This window comes from Copadichromis virginalis, linkage group LG16 (genome assembly GCF_057382275.1).
Source record: "Copadichromis virginalis isolate Kocher_CV1m ecotype Utaka linkage group LG16, C_Virginalis_male_GT1.1, whole genome shotgun sequence".
In the NCBI taxonomy this organism is placed as follows: Eukaryota; Metazoa; Chordata; class Actinopteri; order Cichliformes; family Cichlidae; genus Copadichromis; species Copadichromis virginalis.
Genome location: NC_140633.1, coordinates 39,350,489 through 39,378,400, shown reverse-complemented (window position 1 = coordinate 39,378,400; position 27,912 = coordinate 39,350,489). Strand labels below are relative to the sequence as shown.

The 27,912-nt window shown below is 45.1% G+C and overlaps 1 protein-coding gene across 1 annotated transcript; it reads right to left on the bottom strand.

The window, feature by feature from the left end:
* Positions 1 to 544: 544 nt before the first annotated feature.
* Positions 545 to 25,888, bottom strand: fn1a (fibronectin 1a). Its single transcript, XM_085434750.1, has 49 exons — positions 25,587 to 25,888; positions 24,802 to 24,927; positions 24,553 to 24,687; positions 24,174 to 24,305; positions 23,927 to 24,064; positions 22,917 to 23,075; positions 22,281 to 22,478; positions 21,953 to 22,135; positions 21,222 to 21,398; positions 18,987 to 19,142; positions 18,428 to 18,556; positions 18,019 to 18,162; positions 15,348 to 15,469; positions 15,057 to 15,225; positions 14,789 to 14,974; positions 14,533 to 14,661; positions 14,308 to 14,397; positions 14,029 to 14,223; positions 12,695 to 12,973; positions 11,880 to 12,143; positions 11,572 to 11,666; positions 11,079 to 11,247; positions 10,889 to 10,975; positions 10,607 to 10,798; positions 9,788 to 10,060; positions 9,143 to 9,257; positions 8,990 to 9,066; positions 8,808 to 8,897; positions 8,439 to 8,705; positions 8,228 to 8,344; positions 7,933 to 8,097; positions 7,694 to 7,849; positions 7,495 to 7,608; positions 7,128 to 7,397; positions 6,764 to 6,975; positions 6,284 to 6,371; positions 6,001 to 6,186; positions 5,836 to 5,925; positions 5,553 to 5,744; positions 5,376 to 5,465; positions 4,621 to 4,729; positions 4,282 to 4,498; positions 3,902 to 4,072; positions 3,672 to 3,810; positions 3,350 to 3,511; positions 2,526 to 2,651; positions 2,260 to 2,366; positions 2,031 to 2,150; positions 545 to 1,901 (listed from the first exon to the last, which is right to left on the bottom strand). The coding sequence occupies exons 1-49, from the start codon at positions 25,714 to 25,716 to the stop codon at positions 1,833 to 1,835; spliced, it is 7,506 nt and encodes a 2,501-aa protein (XP_085290876.1). The 5' UTR covers positions 25,717 to 25,888; the 3' UTR covers positions 545 to 1,832.
* Between the last annotated feature and the right edge of the window lie 2,024 nt (positions 25,889 to 27,912).

Below are 27,912 nucleotides of genomic sequence, written 5' to 3'. Positions count from 1 at the left end.
GGTGTATAAATTTAAGCATGTAACAATTTGATTTTTTTCTAACAAAAAAGTATGAAACGCAAGTGAGACTCTTTGTAAACGAACCGCCCCATAGCTTTGTGGATTTTATACTTCTTAGGCTACATATTATATATTTATTATACAGGCTGTACAGTACATAAGATCAAAATCTGCATGTTTTATGTAACTAAAGCGTTTAATTATGTGAGCTGCAGAAAATAATAATGAACTATATTTATATGAAAAACGCGTTTACTTACTGCATTTGAATTATTGTAACAATATGTAACCACCTCCATATGTGTCTGAAAAAAAAGGCTTTGATTTTGCCACACCAGAAAATTTCTCTAGATCCGCCCCGCATGATTCTCTGATTTAGGCTTTTTAAACAAAGTCTTTACCAAGGTTTTAATAGGTAACTGACTAAAACTACAGCGTTTGCTGACCAAACTAAGTAAGTAAAATTTCACTGAAGTAAAAGTGACTTCAGGCACTGTATAAAACAAGAGATAACTAGGAATGAATTCAGTCTCACTAACAGGCATGTGTTTTTATCAGTTTATTAAAAAGATCAGTCCACAGTAGTTCAGAGTCTGGCACCAACAACATAAAAAACAAATGAATCAAAAATAAAGTGTACACCCTAAAATAGCACTGAACAAAATGCCTGAATAACAAGGGATAAATAAAAGAACTGAATTAAAAAATAAAAAAACACTAAAATGTAATCCACGGGGAAATGATGGTGAATTCTCCAACTTATTTTTGAAACAACAGTTACATTTCTAGGTGAGCCAGTTCTGGGTTTACTTTTCAATTTTTTATAGGTTCTATAATTTGTACTCATATTGCTGATGACGACCGTCTGCATGGTGAATTAAAGATTAATAGCAGACACATCAAAAGTAACAGAAAGGCTGTTTCCAATCTTTCTGTCATTTAAAAAGATCAGCTGATCTTCAAACTAGCAGACCACAGATATACACAGGATACTTACAGGAGTGCTTTCCTCGTAACAAAGGGAATTACACTTCACTACAAAGAATGTAGATTCACGCTAATAAAAACTGTCATAGCAGTTTAATCGGATTGTGACGGTCATTTCTGTATATGTCACTAAAACTGACCCACAGGAGCTAAAAGTTATTTTGGGGGTACAATAGCAATACTGCATGGCTTTGAAACTGCCTTTGCAAAACAGCTCTCCCTCTTTCTATTGATATGGAAGGACCCACAAAATGCATTCCACCATTATCTAAATGCATTTGAAAAAAACGGATATGGCAACAAAAGGTGGCTGCAGACATTTAGAGATTTGCATAAATGCATTCTGTGTTTGAAAGAGGAATGTTCTGAAAACAAAAGCACCAATACAACGGTCAAAACACACATAACAATACTGCTTCTGTGTGTGTGTGTGTGTGTGTGTGTGTGTGTGTGTGTGTGTGTGTGTGTGTGTGTGTGTGTGTGTGTGTGTGTGTGTGTGAGAAAGAGAGCGATTTAGGGAATGAACGTTCAAGGGGGTGAAGCAGCAGGATTTGTGCTCTGACAGATTTGTCTAAAATTACTCTGATGGAAGAAATCCCTGGTTCTGTTGAAGAAAAGAGGCTCAAAACCCACAAAGAAAGCTGCTACAGGTCTTTGAAAGGCACAAGGATTGGAGTAGAAAAGTGTTGTTAAGGCACTACAATTTGGTGGGAAATAATTAAGGCACAAATCTGATGGAATATTTCCTTTTCACAAAAGCGAGCGGGGGCTTCCATCTTGAAGCGATGCTGACGCTGTTAGGGATCTCGTCATTTTGTCCTCCTTTACTCGTACTCCTTTCGTCTCTACTCTTGTGGGCTGATAGCGTCTGCAAGCAGCTCCGGCCTCAAACATTCAATCGGACACTGGATGTTCTGGGGAACAGAGAAGGGCACGTCACAGGGAGAAGGGAGAGGAAACATGCATGTTGTATGGGCTACAGCTACATTTTTATCTGATGTAAATCTTCATTGGAACGATTACTATTAGAAAAAGACACTGACCAGTTTGCGAAGAGCATTTTCTCTGTAACGATCAAAGACGTCTGGGCGAACAGGCTGGAGGAGGTCAGCCTCCAGCTCAGGCTGCCCTCCTGGCCTCCTGCAGTTCTCACATCGCCAGCCCTGAAGAGAAGAGAGAGAGATGTTGCTCACACACACAGCCAGCCTGGCCTTGAGTGCACACAAACACCTTTAAAGAGCTTTAAAGCAACACTACAGGTGGCGTTCTCACCTGTAGTCCTCCATAGCAAGTACAGGTGCAGATGGCTCCCTGGTACTCCTTCTGCCACTGCCTCCCGACCTGGTACATTTTCCCATCGTCATAGCAAGTCGACTCATCTGGAGAAGGATAGAAATTAAAGAAGCATGAGAGTAAACTCAACACGTTAAAAAAATCCTGACATAGACCTCGTCACTTTATTCACACCAAACGTGTTCTCGTATCATTAACCTAACACGACACCCGGCTCTGGTGTGTGTCCGGCAGTCAGCACTCACGAGGTTCACATTTGAATTCTCCTTTGCCGTTGCCCAGACAGGTGCAGCTCATCATGTGACCATCCTCACCGCGGCGATCCCACCTTTCTCCAATAGGGTAGTTATTGCCGCCATCATGGCACCACTCTGAAGAAGGGAGAGGCAGCAAAGAGAGGGACAGACACGGAAAAAGAAAGGGACGAGGAAATGATGCAGAGAGGGAGTGAATGCACAGATGTGCAAAAGATGAAGAAAGCAGTTCATCAGTCGAGCCCATTCACAGATACATATTTATGCAGCGTGTGCAGACACATAATAAATATACAGAAAAATGAAATGCTCTCAGCTTCTCATATCGTCGTGTTAGCTTTGCAGTTATGGACAATACAAATAACTGAGTGCGAGGCTCAGTCGGGCAGATCAGTTTGATGTGAGGTTTTCACAGTTTGCAGAGAAGGATCAGAGGGATCCACATGGGCAGGCTACAGCTGACTCACACACAGTAAAGTCATTTTCTTTATGATTAACTGAAACAGTAAATACATTTAAACCTGAGGCAAAAAATGTTCTATGCAAAGGTCTATTTCTCATTGCCGTGGCTGCCCATGCTGACATTTTATTACTGCATGCTGCTGCACATCCACTGATTCTATGACTCAGGAATTTATAATGTGCATAAAGGCAAATGGCATCATTTTATGTGTTTAACTGAATTTCCATTTGCTTGTTTTATGCCTCCCTATTATAAATTCCTCGTGTTTAAATCACATAGAATTATTACTGGACTTTACTTCCATGGTAGGGTTTTGCAAAGCATGCTGGGATGGGGTTAATAAGCCACTCACTGGATGAATCACACCTAAAATGCCCACTGCCCAGCCCCAGGCAGCGGCACCACAGCTTGAAGCCCGTCTCTGACATGCGCTCCCACTCTGAGCCCACTTCATGGTAGGTGTGTGTGAACGTGTCGTAGCACACGTCCCGTTTGGGGGTGATGGGGATGCCACCTTTGAAGACAAAAAACCAATTTTTTTTATTGCTCATTAAGAAACTCATCGGGTTATTGATTTAATATTTTCCCATTTTTCACTTCAGACTCTTTGAATCTTTTCTACTTTTCAATTTTCTGTGATCAAAGAATAAAATTGCGAGCGTAAACTGCTGTACCAGCATCGCCAGCGATTACGACTTCCTCCAAAACCTTCTCTTTAGCCCCGCCCTTCATGGCCTCCACAATGACATTATAGGAAGCTCCAGACGTCAGTCCAATCAGAGTGGCGCTGGTGGAGTTGCCAGGGAGACGCATCTGTGTGGAGAAAGATAAAGCAGCTGAATGAGGAACGTCCTCTCATATCAAACGAGCTCGCGTGTGGATGTGTGTGCACACGCGTCTGTACCTGGAAGCCTCCTTCCTCCAGGTCTGTGATAGGATTACAGGACACCTCGTACTCTGTCGTGTGAGGGATGGGTTTCCAGGAGATGGTTGTGATTGTCTGAGCTTCTTGGGGAATCTCTGTTTCACTGTCAGAAAAACCAAACGCGAGACCAGGCAGAGGGCCGTCGCTCACCTACAGGAGCCACATGGAACAAAGTGTGAGCACATGAATATTAATTAGGGTCATGTATTTGTACCTGCTCTGAAATCAAAAACCAGCATGCATAAGACATAAGATTTGTTTTTACTTTGATTTCATCAAATAAAGCTGATGTAACGTGTTGGAGATGCTTTCACTGCTTTACTGAAACAAGATTATAGCTACGTCAGGGCCTCACCCACCTTGACCAAAGGTACTCTGTTTCCATCAGGGCCTGCCACAGGAATATAAATTAAGGGCTCTTTGAGAGTGGGTCTCTGGCCTTCCTTGGGTCCACTGTAGGGGCCGAATCCATTATTGGGGCCCAGACCCTGATACTCTGTATAGATATGCTGACCCTGCTGGCCTGGCTGGTTCTGGCCGCTGGTGCCAGCCAGGTGGACGTGGTTGGAGTTAAAACTGGAGAAACAAAAAGAAAGGGATGATAAAACAGCAAAAACCAAGAGGTGCGAAATCAGAAAACACTGTTAAGGTGGTTAAAGAAATGTCCTTCCTTTCCATATGACTGTGGCAATGCTTACATTTTGTCGTCAAAGGACTCGGGAACATCCAGAATGTCAGTGGTGGGGCGATGAGGAACAGGAAGCTGAGGCAGCTCAGGGAACAACAGCTGAGAATCTGGAGCTGGTTCTGATTGGATCAAAGACAAACGTGTGCTGGCTGTTAGATTCTTAGATTCCAGTACTTAGGTTGGATTGGTTTCATTGTATAACGGTTAAAAGAGCTTTGGACGGCTAAACTCAGACCCTCCGGCAAGCATAAATTGCCCAACATATTTACAGCAGTGCTGCATGGCCAGCAGAGGGCAGCACAGCACAGCTCATGTAGCAGTTATTACTGCTGGTTTTGTCTCTCTGAGAGAAGTTACTCTTAACAACAATCTGAAAAATAATCAAAGTCAAAGTTCTCATTACATCATCTAACTGCTGCAAGTGGGAAACTTTAAAAAAACAACCTTTAAGGCTTTTATTTAATGGTGTAATCTGTAAGTCTTTGTAGAAGTACTCATAAACTGAGTATATTATTCCACAACACCATGTCCCACCTTCAGCATATCACATTTTAAAAAGTTGATGGGAATAGTTTTTCTTTTTTCCCTTTAATGCAAGAGAAATAACTTTGCAATGTTCAGTTTCTCTTAAGTGATACCAGAAGTCAGAATAAAAGCGTTTAATACATTCGACACACAGTGAAACGTAGAAACATCTGTAGCTGAACTGTAACAAAAGAAGTTACAGTCGATAAACGGCTGCAGGTGGACGACGTCTGCACTTACGGGTTCTGGCTTTCCCCACCAGCGGTGTGCTTCTCAAAGCATTCTGCAGGGCTACGATCTTAATGACATACTCCGTTCCTGGTTTCAGACCTATTGTCAAACAAAAAGTCAAAAAGATTCATCTTTTTTTTTAAATAAATGTTTACATGACATGTAGTAACACTCATGCACACTTACCATTGATGGTAACAAAGTCCTGGCCTGCATGGGGTCTAGGAAGGACCTCTCGAGGCACACCACCCGCCTCCTCATAGGTGACGTAGTACCCTGTAATGCCTGGGCTGCGTGACGGCTCCCACATGAAAGAAATGCTGTTCGGATTCAGGGAGGTGAAGCGAATATTTGTGGGTGGGATGACCAGAGGCTGAGCTACAAGACAGACAGAAAAGTGATTACTCAGGAAATATGGAGAAAGTCTTTCTTAAGTAAATACATAATACTGTGTGATGTGCACAGTTACCTGTGTTCGCTGTGAGTGTGTAAGGTACGCTGCGCCCATGTCCTTTCAGCGTATAGATGTTGATCTTATAACTGGTGCCAGGCTCCAGACCTAGAGTGTGAATACAGACATGTTAGCGAGAGTCTGTATGTGCAGAAACACATGTTTAACTCTGCTGTCTCGTACCTGTAATAGTGTATAAGCGCAAATCAGGGCTGATGGTGTTTTGGATGGGTGTGTAGCCGGAAGAGGGGTGGGTGGGCGTGGCCTCAACCAGGAAACCAGAGATGGGGTCTGGCTTGGCCCGCCATGTCAGCGTGATGGTGGAATCATTAACATCAGCGATACGCACACGACGAGGCGGGCTGATATCTTGAAGCAAAGCAGCACCAGAGAAAAAGTATTAATAAGATGGAATAAAAGCAGCTCCTCATTTTTATGCGTCAAATTATCCATTTTATAAACTCACTCTCCAGGGTGGTGACCTCTCCCAGGACGGGCCTGCTGGTTAGAGAGTTCTTCAGCGCATAAACGTTGACTTCATAGGTGGTTGCAATCTAACGGGACCCAAAGAGATACGGTTACATTCTTCACAAGGCTGAGAGTCAAAATAGCGACTGAAGCTGCGAGATTATATGTCTGTGCATGTTTGTGCACAGGTATGGGTGTGCCTGGGAAAGCCTCGTTAAACAGAGTCGTTATCAGCAAGTGTGCAGACCTCCACATGTGTGTGCGTGTGTGTTACTGCACATGTAAACGCACTAAAGCTGATCGAGCGGGCTAAATGCTTACAATTACATCATGTACAGAATTATTCCCAACTTATCAGTGAGCACATTTTTCTTTCTCGTCTGGTATCGATGCTTAAGAGAGACTGAAAAAGTGTCAGTATCTGTGATGGCTAAGCTATTGAAGTTTAAGGCACTGGAAATTTATTTAATTTACTCACCATGAGCCCAGAAATGTGTGCCTGAGTGGTGTCTGGGGCCAGGTTGATCTCTTTGGTAGGCCCGCTCTTGTTCTTTGGATTTACCACCACACGGTAGCCCGTGAGGCCCCTGAGCCCTGTTAGCTGATTGTCCTGACCCGGCATGTCCCAGCGCATAATGAAAGAAGTAGGGCTGACCTGGGAGAACTGGAGGTTAGTTGGAGGAGAGATTGCTGGAAGGAGGGAAAAAAGAAAAATAAGTGTTATTAGGAAACAGAAGAGGAAAGCTGGGTTTTTCACTTGAACTGCTGTTTCGCATTAATTAGAAAGCTTTGACGCTGGAAAATGTTCTCAAACATGTAGTTATAAATGTTCCCTTCCCTACCTGTAGCTTGTGTCCCAACCACGGCTGTGCTCTCTGTGTCATCGTACAGAGCAATGACCTTCACGGTGTATTCGGTGCCGGGCTGGAGACCGTATATGTCGGCTGACTCGGCGTCTCCTGTGGGAGCAGGAAGCAGCTCTCTCTCCCCCTCCTCAGAACTTGAATAAAACACTCGGTAAGACGTGACGGTTCCCTCGGGACTGTCCCAGGTGATCCGCAGTGAGGTTGAATCAACGTCTGAGAAGGTCAGGTCTTTGGGGCGGTCTACATCTAAAGGGAATGAGAGAGGATAAGAAAGACAAGTATGAGAAGGTGATGTCGTTTAAGTAAACTTTCAGTTAAAAGTTTCCACAAGGCAAATCCTTACTCGTTGAAGCCGTCACCACCTGTGGAGAGCTCTCCCCGTCTTGTACTTGAGCAACCACACTAAAGGTATACTCCGACGTCGGCATCAGGCCTGAAAAAGTAAACTCTGTCTGATCTGGAAACAACAAAAAAGGGAAAATCAACACGGCTCAAAGTTTACAGCTAAACTTCACAACACGCTGTGAATGTGGGAAACGTACCTGGAGCCACCACCTCGGTAAAAGATGGTCCCAGTCCATTTCTAGGAGCCCCAGTCACCCTGTAACCCTTGATGGGGCCTGCGGCGGGGCTCCACCTTACTGTGATGCTGTTGTCATTCACATCTGTCACCTCCATCTCAGAGGGAGAGTCGACACCTGCAAGAGAAGAAAACAGATGTGAAAAGGAAAGTGTAACGCTGTTATGTCTCAGAGAGATTGTGCACTTTGTGTGTCCGTACTTGTCTTATGAGTGACATAGATTGGGACGCTGGATGCGGGGCTGTCTCCTCTGCCCGTCACAGCGTACACAGTGATAGTGTAGTCAGTTCCAGGCTTCAGGTTAGAGATTGTGGCGGTGGACTGAGAGCCAGGAACCGTGAACTCCTTAGGATTACCATGACCACCTGAGGCAAAAAGACCTTCCGTTTGCAAGTGTAACGATTTACTAATGACTGGCCAAAAAAATTTGCAAAAAGGAATAATATAGTCAGAAAAATATACAGTTCTTGGTACAAATTAAATCTGTAAGTCTACCTGACTCTCCATGGGTGATCCTGTAGTAGCGCACAGTAACTGGGGGAGCAGCCCAGCGGACAGTGATGCTTGTCGGGTTCGAGTCTAGCACTTCCAGGTCAGTGGGAGCATCAGAGACTGGACAAAGACGCCAGAAAGAAAAATAAATACATATCCGACGTGTTGGCGTTAACGTCGTGAGTGGATAAAACATTGAAAGTGGCGTTCATACTTGTTTTCTGTGTCCCGCTGAGTGGCAGGCTCTCCTGTGTCCCGCTCACGGCGAAGATGTTGACCAAGTACTCTGTGTCAGGAGTGAGTCCTGTCAGAGTGAAGTGCTTCCTGGACGGGGGCAGCCTCTCGTCTTTGGACCTCCCACCCGTCACCATCTGGTAACGGATGCGGTAGCCGCTGATCTTACTCTGCGGAGCGAACCAGTGGATGGTGAAGGAGTTGGTCATGATCTCAGAGAACTGCAGGCCGACGGGTGAGTCCAGAGCTGCAGGTCGGGACAAAGAAGGATAAAGATGATTTCACTGGCTCTTATGATGCCAGTGGCTGATTCTAGGCTGATGCACAGTTGCTCCTGACTTAGAATCACCTGTTTTCTGAGAGCCAACCACAGGCGAGCTCTCCCTCTCCTCATAAACACACATCACGCTCACCAGGTACTCGGTGTTGGGCAGCAAATCTGCAGACAGCAACAACACCACAGATGTGAATGCAGCCCTTTCTTCTGTGACTGTACCTGGCTTTGTGTTAATCATGATTACTACAGCTTACTTCTTAGCACCACACTGTTAGCCGTCCCTCCTACGCTGGTCTCTGTGATCTCATCTTCATCATCGATGGGATGATACCTGAATGATACAGAGACCGACATCAGCTATATTCACAAGCTACTGCATGAGGACATTTTTGTGTTTCTTCACCTACCTGATACGGAAACTGTTAATGTCAGCAGTGTTTGGGACTGGGGGAGAGACCCAGGTGACCTCCATGGTGTCTGGCCCAACCTGCCCAAAGGCTAAATCAGTGGGAGCTGGCACAGCTGCGGGAAAGACAGAGCAGACTGTTGGATTTATGAGATTTCTTATTGGTTGTGAAACGGGATTCGGGAAATTTAATAACTCCACGAAAGGATGCAAGAGAAAAGACAAACATAAGGGAACAACTAAAAGAGAAAGTGAAATATTTACACGACCGTCTTTTAAAAGACGAGTCTGTGATGTGTTTGTGTGTCAGTGCAAATCCTCTTCTGAAGTTTTACAACATCTTCAAGCTGGGAGAACAAGCACTGTTTGCACTGGTGGGGGGTGGGAGGGCAAGCCTTAGTATGATAAACCTCTCAACTAATACCAGATGGTCCCCACACACACACACACACACACACACTCAGGGCTATTAAACTGACAACAAAACACGCACAGCAGTTACATCAGCAACCTAAAGGTTTCTGTTGTTTAAAGAGCCGTGTCAAAGGTTTAATGAGAGCTTTATTACATTATATAACCTAAACAGTGAATTCACACTGAACGTGTGTGTTTTTTTAGTTCAGCTTGGTAGAAACACGGCTCTTACAGGTCTGCTGAGTGAGCGTGGTGGGCTCGCTCTCGCCATTCTCCGTCAGAGTGGTAACGCTGATGTCGTAGTCGATGCCCGGTTCCAGTCCGTAGACCGTGTACTGACCGGTTGTGGGCAGCACCTGGTCTTCAAAGATCGGCACGCTCTCGCCGGCTGCAACTACAGTGATCCTGTAACCAGTGATGGCTTTGGTGTCGAACGGTGTCCAGCGTAGACTGATAGTGGTGTCGCTCACATCCTCAAAGCTGAGGTCAGTCAGCTGTGGTACTTCTGGATGGATGGGAAGAGATTTGGGGGCAGAGAAAGAAAGAGAGAAAAACCCAGAAACGCCAAACAAAGAAACAAAGAGCCAAACGTGAGGAAAAAGAAAAAGGAGAGAAAGGATACAAACTGGTTAATCTGGGCCACAAACACTGGACTTCCAGCAGGGTGACACTGATGGAAGCCCTAATGTTAAGTTTGCGTCTCCTGATATACAGATATATATATCACCAAATGGTAATATACCTATGTTACCATTTGGTGATATATAAAGTTAACATTAAAAGCATTAGTGTTACCTATGAGTCACTTTAGCATAGGCACTTAGCTGCTGGTGCCTATGCAGAGAGCAACAGTTTCAGAAAAGAGCTGGTAGGTGTTAAAAGTTGAAGGTTGATGTTTTATTTGAAAACATCAACCTTCAACATGTTGCTTCTGCAGCTGATTAGAGAATGACTTTCCATACATGCACATCCTGTCTGCATGGACTGATGGACCGGGAAGAAAACCCATTCAAACCTCTGAGAGGCCTTCTTATGAAATTAAACATCTCACCTGGTGTAATGACAGTCGATACCGGAGTGCTCTCCATCTCATCTTTAACAGCGACAACACTGATGTTGTACTCCACACCAGGGCTCAGGTTTTCCAGGGTGCAGGAGTTCTCACCACCTTCCACAAATTCCTCCACACTGTTTCCTTGTTGTCCGTCAGTGGGAGTGCATGTCACTCTGTACCCGGTGATGTCTTAGAGGGATAAGAGAGGTATTTAGTTGTTAGACTGGCTATTCATGATTTGCTTGTTGGGATTCTTCTTTTTATTGCACATGTGTGTACCTGGAGTACTGGCTCCGTTCCATTCCACTGTGACACCACCGGTGCCTGGGTTAGGCTTCAGATTGAGATCGGTTGGAGGAGACAGAGCTGGAGAGGAAAGAGGATAGAAGATCAGAGGAGGACGTGTGGAAAAAGAATGCAAAACAGAGAAAAAAAGGTTTGGAAAGTGGAATGAAAAGAGTCCACTTACGTGTGACAACGCGGCGTGTGATCGGAGTTCCCTGCTCGTATCCATTAATGACCGGCTGGACGCTGTAGGTGTACTCCACTCCTGGAGTCAGACCGGAAACGTAGATACTTCCTGACTCAGAGGTCACATCTCTCGGGGCTTCCCCACCCTGACTGGGCCGTACTGTCAGCTGAAAGATAAATGCACACAGTCAGACAGACTGAGCAGAGGAGGTAAAGGTCAGAGGTCAGTGCTTTCCCAAGAACACTGAAGCCAGCAGAACATTCTCATCTCTGGTGCGACATCTTCTAACCAATCAGATATATCTCAGAGGGTTCAAGTTCCCATGTTAGTAGCTAACTCTGAGAGGCGCACACTCAAGTAAGAATAACTGGAATGTGCTTTGCACAGCAAACAGGAAAATGCATTTAAACAGTCAGAATTACACACGTAAAGAAGAAAACCTGCACCCAAAAAGGCAAATGATGCAAAAATATACTGTAAGTGAGGGTACCTTGTAGCCAACGCGGGGAACTGGAGTCCAGGTGATTATAATGGAGGAATCAGTCACATCAGTGTTGAAATGAGGAGCATTACCCATCGCTGGGGCTACAAACACAGAAGGTGAAGGTGTGTTCTTATCAATTTTAGTGTCTTGGAGTATAAATACAGCAAAAACTTCAATATTCATGCTTTGGTGTTTGAAGGAGGCCACGCCTCATTGACTCGACTTATCCAGAAAAATCTTTTTTAATAGCAAAACGCACAAAAGTTTGAAGTATAAGCTCGGTGGCCACAAAGCTCAATGCACTGGATACTCACTGGTTGTAAACAAAGCTGTCTCTCCCGCACTCATGGTGTTGGCTTGCTCCGCGTGCAGAGTCACTGTGTATTCGGTATCTGGCTGCAGGTTGAGGAGGGTGTACTGGGTGAGGCGGGCAGGCAGGCGCAGCTGCTTGGGGTTGGAGCCCTCAACAGTGAGGAAGAGACGGTAGCCGGTAATTTTGGCACGGGGTGCAAACCACAGCACCACTGCACTGTCCTCGGTCACATTGGCAAAATGGATGTCTGTGGGGGCATCGGGCTCTGAGAAGACAGATAATGAACACTGTTAGATTCAGAGCAGTTTGATCTAAAAGACTGTCGGGAGCAGTATGAACAGTTTCAGTTCTGGTAAAAAAGCCATTCTTGTTTCACGCTTCAGCTCCGTCTGCTTTATCCCATATTCAAACAGCCAGTCGTATCAAACCATCTTCAGAAACAAAGGGTCCTATAACAGATGGAATGGCCCCCGCAGAGCCCCCACAGTCTGGACCAGAGCCCAGGCTGCTTGGAAGAACTAAATCCCCAGACGCCCTGACAAAATGCAAAAAACTCTACCACAGGAAATACGTGCCACTGGAAAAATAAGCACTTGTTTATTATGGTTTCTGATCAGTAATCATGATTTCATGCATTTGTAGGATAACTAAAACATGTGCACATTGTATTGTCTGTTTCACAGTGTGGTTGTGTTAGGGTTAATGCCTCTTTACCCAGATTTTAGTCATGCAAAGAAGAGAGGCTGTGTATATTCACATCCAGTTTTGGCATGTAAATGATTTCCCTGTAGTCTGGAGGCCATCTGTCATACTCACTGGTAGATTGCTCTCCAATAAGTGGCAAACTTTCGTGTCCATTATGAACAGCATAGACACTGAATCGGTACAGTGTTCCTGGCTGTAGATGCGTCACTTCAGTGTAGGCGTTCTGACTGACGGGCAGATTCATCTCTGGCTGAGAAGAACCAGACTCATCGACGGGCATCACGGTGACCCGGTAACCAGAGATTTCACCAGAGGGTCTGGACCAAGTCAGAACGATTTTTTTGTCAGACACCTCAAAGAACTGCAGGTCGGTCGGGGAATCCACTTCATCTGTGGGTACGACACAAACAAATGTCAGTATGTGTTCTTTAAAACTGAAGTTAGACTAAAAACGTTGGGTTAAAATGATTTAAAAATGCTGAGCAGAAAAAAATGCACGTATAATGCAATGGATGGAGTCTGTGATCACTCAGCACATGCAGCTGAATGTGTATGACCATCTTCCCCTTAATAAAGGAAACATGCATTTGAGGGAAGAACCCAGAGAGCCTGACTTCTTTACCACTTATAGGCAGGAGACAAAAGCGCTGGACAAAATTAGTAAGAGAAGAAATAAATCTGACCCGAGCAGAATAAAAGAAGGGAAATAACACAAACCAGATCAAGTTAAGTAGTTGGCGATTTGATTCATAGCAAACTTTGAGTTATTGTACAAAGTTTTTTAGGTTGGGTCTTTGCAGAGCCCCGAATGTCGCTCTGAAGCTAAATGACTACTGCATTTCCAAAAACATCTGACCTTCATTGCTTGTTGCATAAATCCAGTCTAATCCAGCTGATGTGTTTAACATGTGTGTAAATAATTATAAATGATTCCTGTTACAGGACGCTCACTGAGACGAGTACTTCCAACCCTGCACCCAACCCCAATGGCAACCAACAAACAGCCTAAAACTGACTAATATGAGCTGCGGTGTGAGGTGGAGTTTCACTTTTCTGCCTTATATTAAACTCGGTCAGCTAATTTACACATCTTCAGTCCATCACACAAACTGTACACACACTCTTCCAACATCTGTTTGACCTGGCAGACTAACAGGTTTTACATAACTCCATCCCAACAGCTGTGAACTCAGTGACTTGACTTGCCTTGGAAAGTTCGTCTTGCTTCTACTGAGGATTGGAAACAGGCATAAATCTCTAAATACGCCACAGGACAACTTGCAGGTTATGATAGGTGCCCTCATGGCAAGTGTATTAATTCAAAATGTATGGAGGCACAGGCGGAAGATCAAATTATGATATGCAAAGATTAGAGGTGCTGACATGAACCATCGTGGATTATTCCTTACATCTTTTAGACCAATCAGCCAGTAGCACTCATTTACCTGGCAGTGGTTCCCCAGAGGTGCTGACTTGTACAAAGATGGGTTCACTCTCCAGGGTGTCCTCAATGGCGTAGATGCTGATGTTGTACAGGCTCCCTGGTAGAAGGTCACTCAGAGTCACGGACGTTGCTGTATCAGGGAGATTCAGCTCCGTGCTTTCACCTTCTACTGATGGAGTGTAGACCACACGATAACCTGCACAGAGGAAGAGGAAACAGTTACCCGTGTGTAGGCAGATGAGTTCAATAGCCAGCGACTGAAAATGTTAGCGTAGCTTACCAGTGATGGGAGCCAGCGGTTTTTCCCAGCTGATCATGATGGATGTATCTCCCACTTCCCCCACTTCGTGCTCCTTGGGAGCATCAGGTACTATGAAACAAGGTGTAAAAACGACGTTATAACCACTGTGGTGTGCGTGTTGATGCATGACACGAACTGTATCTCAGTGCTGCATTTAGTTGTAAAATCAAGGTGATGATGACGACAAATAATGTGTGTTCGCACCAGTTGTTTGTGAAGTAGTAAGAATGAGGTTGTCCTCTCCTCCCTCAGTGACCTCATAGACGTTAACAGTGTACTTCCTCCCAGGGAGAAGCTCATTAATGTTCACAGAGGTAGCTGTGCGGGGCAGATCTGACAGGAAGGAAATATTTTGGATCAACAAATCTGTGACGAACGAGGGAATTGCTGTGATTCTGAAATCAAGCAAAACGTCAGATTTTTTTGATCTTAAAGTGTAAATATCTGTATCGGCGCCTACCAAGAACGATAGGTTGTCCAGTGCCTTGTCCCTGCTCGATGAGCTCGTACTCCACTCTGAAACCCGAAACTGTGTCCGAGGCAGAAACCCAGGAGATGACGAAGCTGCTGGAGGTAATTTCGGTTACAGACTCTGAGATGTCAACCACAGGCGGAAGAGGGGTGGTCTCGCCTTGTGTTGTAGCCACTACAGGGAACGTCATTGATTGGTTATTCAGGACAGTCCCATACACATTCCTCCAAAACCATCAGTGACTTCGTTAACTTACAGGATCCATAAGTGGTGGTGAAGTCAAAACGTGTGACCTCTTTGCGCCCAAAATGCAGCACGCTGATCAGCTGACCCTCGTAGGTGATGCCGGGTTTCAGACCAGAGATGGTGTACGAGTTTAGATGGCCAGGAATTGCCACCTCCCTCCACGGGCTGTGAGAGTTTTTCTGTAAAATCACATGAGATGTAAGATCTGAGGGACAGTTTACAGGCTGACATTGTTTTAATGGTTAATTAAGTTTAGGCCAAACAGGGAGGAAGAGGAAACATCTCCAAAAAAACCCCTTACCACTCTCCATTTAAGGATGTACTGGGTGATGTGTGCAGACGACTGGGCGTTCCACTGAATAGGGTGGGAGTCTGGTTGGTTTCCAGATTCTGCGATGATCACCTGGACGGGACGGTGACCACCTGAGACAGAGACAGAGCTGCTTTACCAGCCGCTGTGCAGTGAGTGACCAGTGTGCAGGAGAGCAGGCACATCTGTGCTCCAGTGTGGGATATCATTTTGTAAAACCAACGGCTTTATATAACCCAGTTTAACAGCGAGTGGGTGTGTGGGAGGATTTTCCTGAACACGGCAGAGAAAAAGCGTGAAAAACTAGCAGGTCTGTGGGAGATTCCAGCGCAGACTCTCAACAGTTTCTGCTTCCACCGTAGTTTAAGATTTTTCCTGTTGTCTCAGAAGCTAAAAAAGTGCAAAAACATGTTAAAAACTGACACTAGTATGAAGCTTGTAATTCTCACACAGTGTAATTTGACATACAGAACTTATTCCTCCACTATGTAGTCTCTTTTCCATCCAAGAAACATGTTTCGCTGCTTAATTAACCAACAAATTTCCCCATATTCACCCAAACAACAGTTACCACCTGAGCCGTCGCATTAGTGCTCGTCTGTGAGGGGCCAACCACGCTGTGGTGAGATCTGGTGGTCATTACACCATCTGAGAGAAAACTGTAAGGGTTTGAGTCTGCACTATAAAAAGCTGCAGACGTGCAGGAGTTCACCGAACGATGCACAAATTATACAAGATGACTTTGCAGGTTAGAAGACACAAAAGAAGAGAAGTGGTATAAGCAGAGGCAGAAATCCAAAGGGGATACATCGAGTCATCCTGAATGTAAACAGAAGTCATGTGGTGCGCAGACTCCTGACATAAGCTGGGCTCATAGAAACTGGTAGCTTCTATAAAGAACTGAGGTTTTCTAACTGCTTTTTCCAAATAGCAGACCTGTAATCACAGTTTCTGAGCAAGTGGCGTGGTTAACCATAAGTTTCTAGCAGATACGCAAACCTCAAAAACAATCTGGGACCTATTACTGCCTATTACAACCCCACAGGCCACTGGCGAGGGTAAGGGTTATACAGAATCAGATGTGGGAGGTGCACGAACGGATGCACACTCACTGCAGAGCGGCTATACAACGAGCCTCACAAATGCGCTCTCCCCAGCTTTACTTATGTCTCTTTAACGTACAAGCATGTGCATGCAGACCTGACCCTTCACTCTTCACACTTAGACACAACATTCATTCTTGATACCGACAGACGCACCGCGAGGTGGTGATAAGGACAGCGGCAAAAGGAAGTCATTCTGGGAGTCATCCTAACAATAAGAAATGCATCAAAAGATTCAATTACACCCCAGACAAGAAGACGTAAACAAAGATGGCAGACAAGAAAACATATTTTCTAGATCTTATCAACGCATGTGCCAAATCAGAAGCTTTAGAAAGTCCTGCAAGACTGTTGCTTTTCCATTTTTACCTTTTATGGTTTTTCCCAGTTCGAGTCTGGATCTGGTTCATGCTGCCCTTAAATCTTAGCACGCTGTATTTTGTATGCCAAAGAGCATGCATGCACATGCGCGCACACGCATACATGCACACACACGCGGAGCTAGTTCACAGCTGGTTGCGATTATGGCCACTTACAGTAGAACGATGCCCTACATTTCGTATCTTCTGTCAACCTGCTTCAGATACAGAGCAAACCAGTAACAGTCCATTTAAACCTGGAACAGTCACCATTTGCACAAAGTTACAGCCTCACTTGGAACTAACCTGATAAATTTATCCAAGCTGCAGGAGATGGAAATGTTTCTGCTCCTCGAAACACTAAAGCCACCACACAAGCTCACACGTGTGCATGACTCTTTTCTTTTATAGAGTTGGAGAAAAGTTTGGAAAAGCACCTGAAAAACATTAAACGTGCACGACAGACACACCGGAGTCTGTTATGAAGGTAATAGTGATAGATTATAAAAGGGAACACAAAGTGTACTAAGAGGGAACTTAAATCCAGCTAAAATCTGTGATTTTGAAAGGTGTGTGCTGAGATTACGGTCCAGGTAACTGAATGTGAAGTAGTGTCTTGCTCTGAGTGACGCTGGTTTAAACTTTACGAGATGAGATTTGAATTAACGTGACACCAAAATCCACAAACTGAAACCTGCTGTTCAGGGAGCTCGGTGTGCAGTAGGTGTGTCTGGGCTGGATACGCGCTCTGCACTGTGGCGTTTGGTACAGCTGTAGCAACAACACAGGGGCTGTACCACATGCTGGCAAGAACAAAGGCTCAGAGTGGGGGTGCACTCGTAAAAGAGGAAATCACACCCACTCCCGGCTCTGTCTACTTCACATCAAAGTCAACAGCCTCTTTCCCAAAGGGACTTGAACAAACATTTTTCAAGAGTTGGAGCACAAAGTGATGCTGGAAAAGGTGCCCAGGTGAGGAAAAAGCGAGCATGCTCGGGACAGGCGAGCGTGTGATAGTCCTTTACGGCTTCCTGTTATTCTTTGGACTTTTAATAAACTGAAAATGTTTTTTAAGCTGAAGTAAATTAAATCGCACTCAAAAATATTTGTATCACAGTCCTGGGAATTTTCCTTTGCTCCTGCTGTTACAGCCGCACGTCAGCCCAAAATATACGAACAAAAGCACATTTAAAACCTCACCAGGGTACGTCTGCTGGGGCTCGCAGCTCAGCTCTCCAACACCATTGCCATAGCAGTAGCACTTGTACATGATTCCATGGATGACTTTATCCCAGGAGTCTCCAATCTGATAAAAGGCTCTCGTCTCTGGCTCCTGGCACTGGTCTGAGGGCACAAAGCAGAAGTGTAACAGTATGCAAAAAACAAGGGCACTGAAACTCATGAAAGTCATATATATTTACAGTTCAGAGCCTGCACTCGCTGTGAGTTATTATATTTTAACTACTAATAAAAATTAAGAGGATTCTCCGTCCATTTAACAAATACGCAGCATAAGCTTAGTCGATAAGTCGTGTCTGTTCTTCGACCCTACACTGAAGCAAGGATTAGGATGATTGGAAAAATGCAAAGTGTGCAATGACAAACCCACCAATGGCGTCACACTTCCAGCGGCCACGGCCTTGGCCAAAGCAGGTGCAGTTCATCATGTATCCCTCATCGTGCCGCTTGGTGAAGGTCTGGTTAACCTCGTATGTCAAGCCATCCACGCTACACTGGTCTGAAACAGACATTCAACAAAATGCTGAGCACCGTTTGTGTGCAGTGCAGGGTTTGTGTGTGTCTGTGAGCAGTGCAGGGTTTGTGTGTGTCTGTGTGCAATGCAGGGTTTGTGTGTGTCTGTGTGCAGTGCAGGGTTTGTGTGTGTCTGTGTGCAATGCAGGGTTTGTGTGTGTCTGTGAGCAGTGCAGGGTTTGTGTGTGTGTGTGTCTGTGTGCAGTGCAGGGTTTGTGTGTCTGTGTGCAGTGCAGGGTTTGTGTGTCTGTGTGCAGTGCAGGTGCAGCTAAGGGCCCATAAAGTGCAGCTGTGCAGGTGAGGGATTTTTATCTAGCACGACCTTTCACCTTTACACTCAGGGAGATCTAATACCAGTCTGTAGCCCCTTGCTTGTTGCCACGGTGTATCCTGCAGCTACACGTGTGGACACCTACCGTTTAGCTGAGAGTAAGCAATGCAGCTCCATTCTCCTCTGCCATTGCCAACACAGGTACACCGCATCATGTGACCCAGAACCTCGTGACGCTTGTCCCACTGGTCGCCTACACGGTACATCGCCCCTTCATTCGATGTGCACACCTCTTCATGAGCTGGGACACACAAAAGTAACTGAATGTTACACCTCCTGCTGGTCTTAATGGGGAGGAAATACTAAAAAAAATTAGATGCACGGATCCACACACACACACACAGCATACTTTTATCATGATCAAAACAAACACATTAACATGACCGATGCCCTTTGGACATCACTGACTCAACCCTGCTATTACTGCACAGGGTGGGAGAGGATGCAGACCCCACAGAATACCTGTCTTTGTCTCCATAGCAAAGAAAATTTGATTAAAAGCTAGAAACAGCTGTCGTGTGCTCTCGTATGTATGAAATCTGCCATAATTAAAGAGAGTGAGTGGTTTGGGTTTTTTCCAGAGAGATATACATTTGAAAAAGTGTCTGATGCAAGTAAAGACCTGCTTCCATGTGTGAGCGTGCATGTGTGGAAAGAAAGCGTGTGGCCTTTTTTACTTTACTGCATTCTGATTGGTCGATTCTGACCAATCACTGCACATGAAGGCTGTAGCTAGGACATAAGTACAGGAGTGATTAGAACGTGGCTTAGGAAGGCTTTGCTGTGGGTTTAAATAAATTAAAATATTTGCATGTTGTATGTCACTAACACTAAACCTTTGTGTATGCTTTTGTTAAAAACATGCAAAAACTTTCATACGAATTCTGTTCAAAATAAATATGCATGAAAGCCTGAGTGAGTAAATGACGAGAAGCTATTTTTAGTTTCTCCCTGATTCACAACAAACGGGTCAGCGCAGCGAGCAGCTCTGCATGTTTGATTTGGGAGATTTTTCATGTATTTATTTATTTGACTAAACTCCGGATATCCTTTCTGACACAAAGGGATCTGTGTCTCTTCCTGGGACTGAACCACAGGTCTTTCATTTCTTAAGTGGAAAGTTCAAAATTGAGCCAAAAAAAAAAAAGACACTCATTTTTTTGTCCATATATATGTGTTTTTGTTTCTGGGTTCAGTGGTCCTGACCAGTTGAAATAATTAATTATATTGTTGGATTTTTGTTTGAATTCATGCTGGACGCGTTTCTACCCTCACAGTTAAAATGAGCCTTTCCTTCAGACCGTGTAAAATGTGGATCTGTTCCAGTTACAAACCCATTAACAGCTGCCTAAATGTCAGTCTGCATTCCATCAGCAGTCATCTATTTAAAATTAATAAAACTAATAGTCTTTAGTGTAATTTAAACCCTGATTTGATGACTTCAAAGTGGCTATTTAAAAAGCTTCTGGCTGATTTGTGGGAACTAAATTAAATTCCTGCCAAAGAGATTTATCAGCAGCTGAGAGGCTGATTGCAGTTTAACCAGGCACGGGGGCTGAATTTGAGAAAGGGATTACTTTGTTTTGTTTGGTTTTTAGATTGTGGATCTAACCAAGTAAATGATGACATTTGCATAATGGAGGTTAAATTCTGACTGTGGGTCACAGCTGGAGGCTGTCCCGCGGGCACACGGCAGACGGTGCAGAAAGCTTTGAAGAAGATTGCCACAGGTGGAGGCGAGGGGGCTCCGGACCTGATTAAACGTCACCATTAACACCTCAACGACCGTGTTTGTTTTGACGATGCCTGTGAAGTCATTACTGTCAATATAAAGGAGCCCTGCGCTCTGAATGTATTCACTGCGATGCCAAAAAACACACATTTGTTGTGACAGCTCAGCTGCTTTGTATAAAGTGACTTTTACGTCTCCAAAGTTTAAATTGATCAGATTTTTCTCTTTTTACAGCACGATGGCACCAACGCCATCGCTGTCATTACTGCTTCAGACATTAGTGTGGTTTTAACGACCCCTCCCACAGTTTCACTGGCTTCAGTCTCCTTTGTTACCCACAGAGACTAAATGGCACCAAGCTGTAAACAAAAGGTGTAAGAAGTGTAAACAGATTTTGCCTGGCTGCAGGCTGCTTTCTAGCATCACGCTGATAATCGCCTCCATGCTAATTCAATCAGCTTTAAAGGTCAGGTAAGCATTCAGACTGGGGTGGAGGTTAGACTTTGCAATTAGCAATTAGCTGCCATCATTGTTAGGAAACTGCTGAGCCACGAGCTAACAGCCCTCTCTCACTCTGCACACACTTACCCGCCATGGGACAGAACCCGAAACGCCGCTCGTCATCATAGTTTGTTGTGGTGCCGCACCACTTCATGCCATCCCTTCGTCCATCTGCGGTACAGTCGGTATAGTTTCTGCCATTGTAGAGGAAAGGGAACTGGCAGAGAGCGCCGTTAGAATTACCGCCACGTGTTGCCACAATTGCTAAAGAAGAAGAAAAAAAGCAATAATAAGTAATAAGTTTAATAAATATCTCCTTGACAGACTGTGCATCTTGCTTTGGACGCAAGCTTGTGACAACTGGGCAAATGTAAACGTAGCAGCTCATTGTTAACACGTTTCAGGGTCTTTGTTTAACACATTAGGAGAACAGCAGGTCTGGGTGCTGCAATGAAAACCATCTCACAGCTGGCCAGCTGCCTGTCATTACACAGGAGGAGGCACATGGTCAGCTGCCTCCTTCTCACTGCAGCCTCGCTGTTATTGCACATCAGAAAACCTGTATGAGGTCTTAAAGTTAAGAGATGGGAAAAGCCTCACATTCAAAGGAAACATGTCATGTTCACGCCCTTTTGTTTGATTACCTGCACTGACCAGGAGATGCCCTACTGTCGATAAAACGCAACTCCTGTCTTTTTCAACAGCGCACACTCATTTTCTTCAAATATCAAAGACATGATATTTCTATCTGAAGCACACAATCACCACCACAGAAGAAAAAACATGTCAACACGTCAGCGCTCCAGCGTTTAGCTCACCGTTCTTCTCTGTGCAGAAAGAAAATTTCTGCTCTGTCTCGAAGTCAGACGAGGTGGAGCACCACAGCTGCCCGTCAGCACGTCCATCGGAGGTACAAGAGTGGTAGGTCTTTCCCTTGTAAACAAAAGGGAACACACAGGGCAGACCACCGGAGTTGCCACCGTATACTGGAGCAGGTCCATCTGAAGGAGGACGGGAAAACAAACAGAGGCATAAACACCACTTGAGAGTCGTTTTTGCGTGTCTGACTGTGCCGTCAGCCTAATTATGCTTAACTCTGCAGGTGAACTTTGTAATTTGCAAATTTGTAAAGAAATAATTCATTACCCCATGGGTTGCAGCTGGACCCGGTGCCAAGGCAGGTACAGATCATCTGCGTAGTTCCCTGTTTCTTAATCCAGCGCTGGCCAACAGAATACATCAGCCCTGTCTCCGTCTGACAGGCTCCATTCTGGGCATGCTCGGGCACAGCGTCGGGCTGGTAGACCACGGGGTGGATGTTGGTGACAACACGGGAGCCAGTGCCTAAAACACAACACGTTACACCAGTCAGATATCAGAGCAACAGCTCAAGTTAGATAAAAAGCACGAATAAAGAACAACTGAAATTATTAGTAGTTCTAAAGACTTACTTCATGTGCATACATGAGTCAACTTAAGTATATGAGTAACGCCTACACTACAACAAAAAGACTGTCTTACTGTCTCTAAGTCACAATGAGCATGTTTCTGTCTCACACCCTGTCATCACTTTCCCCCTACATTTGCACATCTACTTTCCATTTCTGCCTCTGCTTCTCATGAGGTCACGATCACGAGTTCCAAGCTGCGTTTTTCTCACTTCATCACTTGGACACTTGGCACCTCTTATCTCTCTCGCCTCACAACATGTGTCTCTGGTACGCATTCCTCTCCTCGCACAGAGCCGGGGAGAATAGACACAGGGATATTGTCAGTTCTCACCCAGGCCCGTGGTGTGAAGTGAGGCATGTCGTTCGCACTTCCACTCTCCTCGGCCGTTCCCCGTGCACAGACACTTGAGCAGGTGACCCCGGGCGTCGGTCTTGGTCCAGGTATCTCCAATACGGTAGGAGGACAGAGTATCCTGGTCATTACAGCGATCTAGGAGAGAAGGAAATGAGAAGTAGAATATAAAATAAAAGGAAACTCTAAGCAGTCTGGTGACTTGGGGGAAACTCTCTGCAGCGACTGAGTGGGGCCTGAATCACTGGCTAGCAGCTGGTTGCATGTTTGTGCACACATGGGGAAATTTATTGATGAACTCTACGAAGTGTCCAAGGCCACCCTGAGCACTTGGATAAAACAACAAACTAATTGAGAAAAGCATTCATTATTACCTGATGCACCAGCCAACATAATAAAGGACTGGAGTGACGGTTTAAACTGTCGACACAGCTGGAAAACATTTCCTCCCCAGCCTCTTAAAATTCTCCAAGAAATAACAAGCTCACTTTACCATTAGTCCTTCTTAGAAGACTCCATGCTACGTGGATGGCATTCACTGAGGGTTTAAAGGATGTGCAGACATGTGTGATTCAAAACAGCAGCAATAAATTCAGATTTTCTGCTCGTGTGACTTTCTGAGAGTCGGCAGACAAGCTTACGTATCCATGGAGATCATGCAAAACAAGAAAAATCTCGAAAACAAATGAATAAAAGTAGGACGGCAGGAAATTAGATGGCTGCCCCTTCCTGAGGATGGTCCTTACAGAGGTTCTTCCTTTTGAAAGGGAGTTTTTCCTTCCCACTGTCTCCAACTGCTTAGTCATAGTTGCTTGTCTGATTGCTGGCTTTTCCCTGTATTACTGTGGGGTCCTTCACTTACAGTATAAAGCACCTAGAGGCAACTGTTGCTGTAATTTGGTGCTGAATTTCATTTTTCTTAGCTAAAGCTGAAAGCAAAGCAGAAGTGTCGATGGGGCAGACAAAGCAAAGCAAATAAGTTGTCTCACTCCTGGAGGTGCATGTGATGCGTCCATTTCCCTCCCCGACGCAGGTGCAGTCCATGACCATCCATCCCTGATACGGCTTCTCCCACGTCTCCCCAACAACATACGATGCTCCCGCCGAATTGTCGTAACAGCGCTCAGCTGCAGGGTACAAACTCATTAATTACTTGTTCAGCACTGTCTATGAAACACACATATGGCTGATGCAGAAGAATGCATCTGTTAGTCACTGCCTGTCTGAATGACTCACCAACAGGTTTGCAGGCCCACTCTCCTTTGCCGTTACCCAGACAGACACACTCCAGCATGTAGCCTCCTGTGTCGTGGGGTCTCCTCCAGGTGTCACCGATCTTATATGAAGCCCCGCCCTCATGACAGCGATCTAGGTGCAGAGAAGGAGAAGACATGATTTTAGAGATGATTTCAGGCTCATCAGCATAAGCAAACAAAGGGAACTGAAAAAATGTGATGCTTCATTATTTAACCACTAACTGCAAATAGCTGCATGGCACCAGGTTCTAATCAACTGTGGAGAGCGTGGGGGGTTAACCAGTTTACTGTTTGGCAGTCCTAGACGTGTGGTCTGAGGTTAGAGCAGTTAAAACAGGCACACAGTATCACACACTTACTGGCAATGGTGCAGCTGATTTTGCCCCTCCCAGATCCAATACAGGTACAGTCCCAGATCATGCCGTCCTTGGGTCTCTCATAAGTTTCTCCCACAGTGTAGTACCGCTCGTTGACTTTATCGTGGCACCTTTCCTCTTTAAGAGCAACAGCAGAAAAGATGTTTTTGGTACATGTTTTGTTCTTTTCTCAGACAGAAGTGAAGAATAGATGTGATTTTTGTGGACGCAGCTAACAGCCCACAAACTAACCTTGGGGTTTGCTTTTACACTTGATTCCTGCAACTCCGTGGCAGGTACAGACCAGAGTGCTGTCCAAAAACTGCCGCTCCCACTGTTCATTGATTCCATAGAACTGACCATTCTCCATACAACCCTCTGACACGTGAAAATGGAAACAAGACAGAGAGAAAAAACAATTGAGTGATACAGATCAAAGCTGCTTGGTAAAGATTAAAGCAAGAGATCTTTTTAAAATTTGAAAGACAAATGCAGCCACTGGAAACTTGTCCAGCCCCAACCACAGCTAAAAACAGACACGGGACTTCTCTCCCACACAACGATAAGCAAACCCTAAATTGGAATCACCACTCTGCTGGAGGACAAGGCTTCTCCCCTGCCTGTGAAAGTGCCTGGATGTGTTAACTTGACTTCAAAGGAGCCTAATGCCGAGTGATAAATCACTTGCACAGCGAATAATAACCTTCCACTTTTACTCTCTATCTCCATCTTCTTTGTTCACATCTGATTCCCTTTCGACTTTTTCCAGCTTTTAAACAGATGGCGTGCTTTGTATTTTCATTCCCTTCTCATTCTTAGACCCAGTCTGGGGAGGACAGGAGGTTTTCTGTTGATTGAGGTTAATCCAGAGTTTTATGACTGCACAATCCAGCAAGGACCACCAAGGACCCCCCTCCCCCCCAAAAAAGTGCGCAAACTTTGCAGTTTAATTAAAATGTCCTCACCCCCACCCCCCACTCCGGCCTCACATTGGAAGCTCACAGGCTGCTACACTCACTCACTCACAAACGGCTTACCTTGAGAGACTGAGGGGACGTGATGCTGATGCGCCTGACGCCGATCCCTGTGCGTCCCTCTGGGCATACAGTTCACTGCGCTCCCGATACACAGGGCAACCAGCACCCTGGCGATGGTGCTGCCAGTCATACTGTCGAAGAGTGACTCAATGAAAGCAGAATGAAGCTGCAGGTGTCCCGCTGTTATTATATGCGTATATGAAAGTGTTATTTCAAATACACCCAGAGAACTCGGCTCCAATCAGACTGTGCGCTTTCTGCCGCGTCCCAGCCTGCTCCCTCTGTCCTCCTCTGCAGTCTGCGGCCCCAGTGTGCAGGTTACCACTCTGTGCTGGGAGTGATTTATCTGGGCATGGCTTACTTTCAGGCGGAGGAGGGAGGTGCAACAATGAGAGGGACTACCCACGCAGACGTGGGGCAGGCAGGCTTTTGCGAAACAAAGATCATTCATATGTAATGTTGCTTTGTCTTGCTTTTGCTTCGTTTATTTGTTTGTTTGCTTGTTTGTTTTTATGTTTGAAGAAGAATTGCTCTAAAATAACCTTTCATCACGCAGATTACCAAACTTAACAAACTGTGTGTGGGGGTGGGAGTGGGAGAGGTGGGGACTGGTGGTTACAGGGGAGCAGCACTGCCTCTAGGTTCAAGACCAAACTTCGCCTCTTTTCTCCAGAGATAAAAAGCATCTCATGTGAAGCTTCTTCCTCTGCTTCATTTGCACCAACCAGACTTCGCTTTCCTGCAGGGCACTGATGCAATGCAGTGTTTTGGCATATAGGTTTTATACAGTCTGAGCAGCGATCTGCAGGAATTAGGTCACATGGCGTCAGTGTCTGGAAAGTCTCCAGTAGCCTACAGTTTCAGTGTCTGGAAAGTGTTTGTGTCCAGGTGTTTTACTGAAACGAGTCCACTGTGATACAGGCTAACTCCTGTAATGTGCAAATCCAGAGGTTTGCCATTCTGTCTCACCCACCGTCCATCCTCTTGATTCGTAGCTTCCACATTTCATTGGTTTTTGATTGGATTTAATTTCGGTCGAACTCATAAAAAGCAAGGATTACATCTGACCAGGAGTTTCTTTTGGGGATTGCTAACGGGGAGCGGCGGCACTGCAAACGGATACCTATCTTTAGAAGAAAAAAACTCCAAGTGAATCAGACTTTTGTGTTTTTTACAGTGAAATTAGAATCTGGAAACTTATTCAACGTCAAAACTTAATGGTTTAATAAAAGGAAAGCCCTCATAATTAACTGCACCCAAGTCTCCAGCTTAGGATATTAACCGCATTAACAGCTTTGATTCGACAGCAGTTCTGCTGCGCACTTAGCTTTTATGTGGACATGTCCTGAAATGTAAATGCAGACACCTTTATGGTACAAAGACTGGAGTTACATGGGTTACCGCTTGATGTGTACTTCACGCTCCAGGCCCTGCTAGAAATGAAAAACAGCTCACAGGGTGTCATTATTTCCTCTGCGATGTCATGAGCTCAACAGTTACAGCAGTAAAGCAGATTAATCGGCAGCCAGCTGGTAATTTAAGCCAATCAAGCCACGGTGAAATGTGAGCGAAGGCGCTCTGACTGCGATGTTATGTGCGTCAGGAAATCTGGGCACATTTTTGAGGCGTTAGAGAGATTTTATGTTGGCATCATTTGGCTCTGTGACATCTGTCGTAACACTTCATTTTATTGAGCATTTGCTTCACACCGGGAGACAGTGATTAGTTACAGGGGAACTGATTATGATGCACCACAGTGTGCCCGTTACGTTTTGGCTCATGCATGGGAAGTTTGTCGGCGTGTGCTGCATGACCGTAAACGTATTTTCTTTTCAAAAATTTAGAAATATGAAACAGATTCAACAGCTGTCAGCATAAAAGTCCGAGTCATTGTATGTCGACATACACGGACTCGGCTGCTGATCAACAGACACACAGGTCATCCTATCCCATGAGCTGAATCCAGTGTTTCCGCAGAACTGAGGAAAGATCGCTCCTGAGCGCAGAAAGCCTCACATGTGTTTTTGGTTACGGACCGACAACATGATGCGCTGTGCTTCTTCGTCTCTCCGTATGGCTTTGGGACAGCGAGCTGTTCGTTCTTTCTTCTTTAACGTACAACTCGTGACAACAGAAAACCATAAAAATGTTTAAAGCAGAGGAACAAACAACTTCAGGCGTGTAGCAAAGGACAGGAAAACAACATGCGTCATCTAATCATGCCAGCGTCATGAGCTAATCATTTTTAAACCAACCTTATGCAGTGAGATAATTATGTGACATTAAAATGCTGTTACACACAAACTGAGGCTAACCATAGGAAACT

What these genes read in the sequence shown, in the direction of transcription:
- fn1a (XM_085434750.1), bottom strand. Translation starts at nt 25,716, where the DNA reads ATGACTGGCAGCACCATCGCCAGGGTGCTGGTTGCCCTGTGTATCGGG. An exon ending in GTGTAAAAGCAAACCCCAAG is followed by an intron (nt 24,688 to 24,801) that starts GTTAGTTTGTGG and finishes TTGCTCTTAAAG; the next exon opens with AGGAAAGGTGCCACGATAAA. An exon ending in ATCGACTGTCATTACACCAG is followed by an intron (nt 10,061 to 10,606) that starts GTGAGATGTTTA and finishes CCATCCATCCAG; the next exon opens with AAGTACCACAGCTGACTGAC.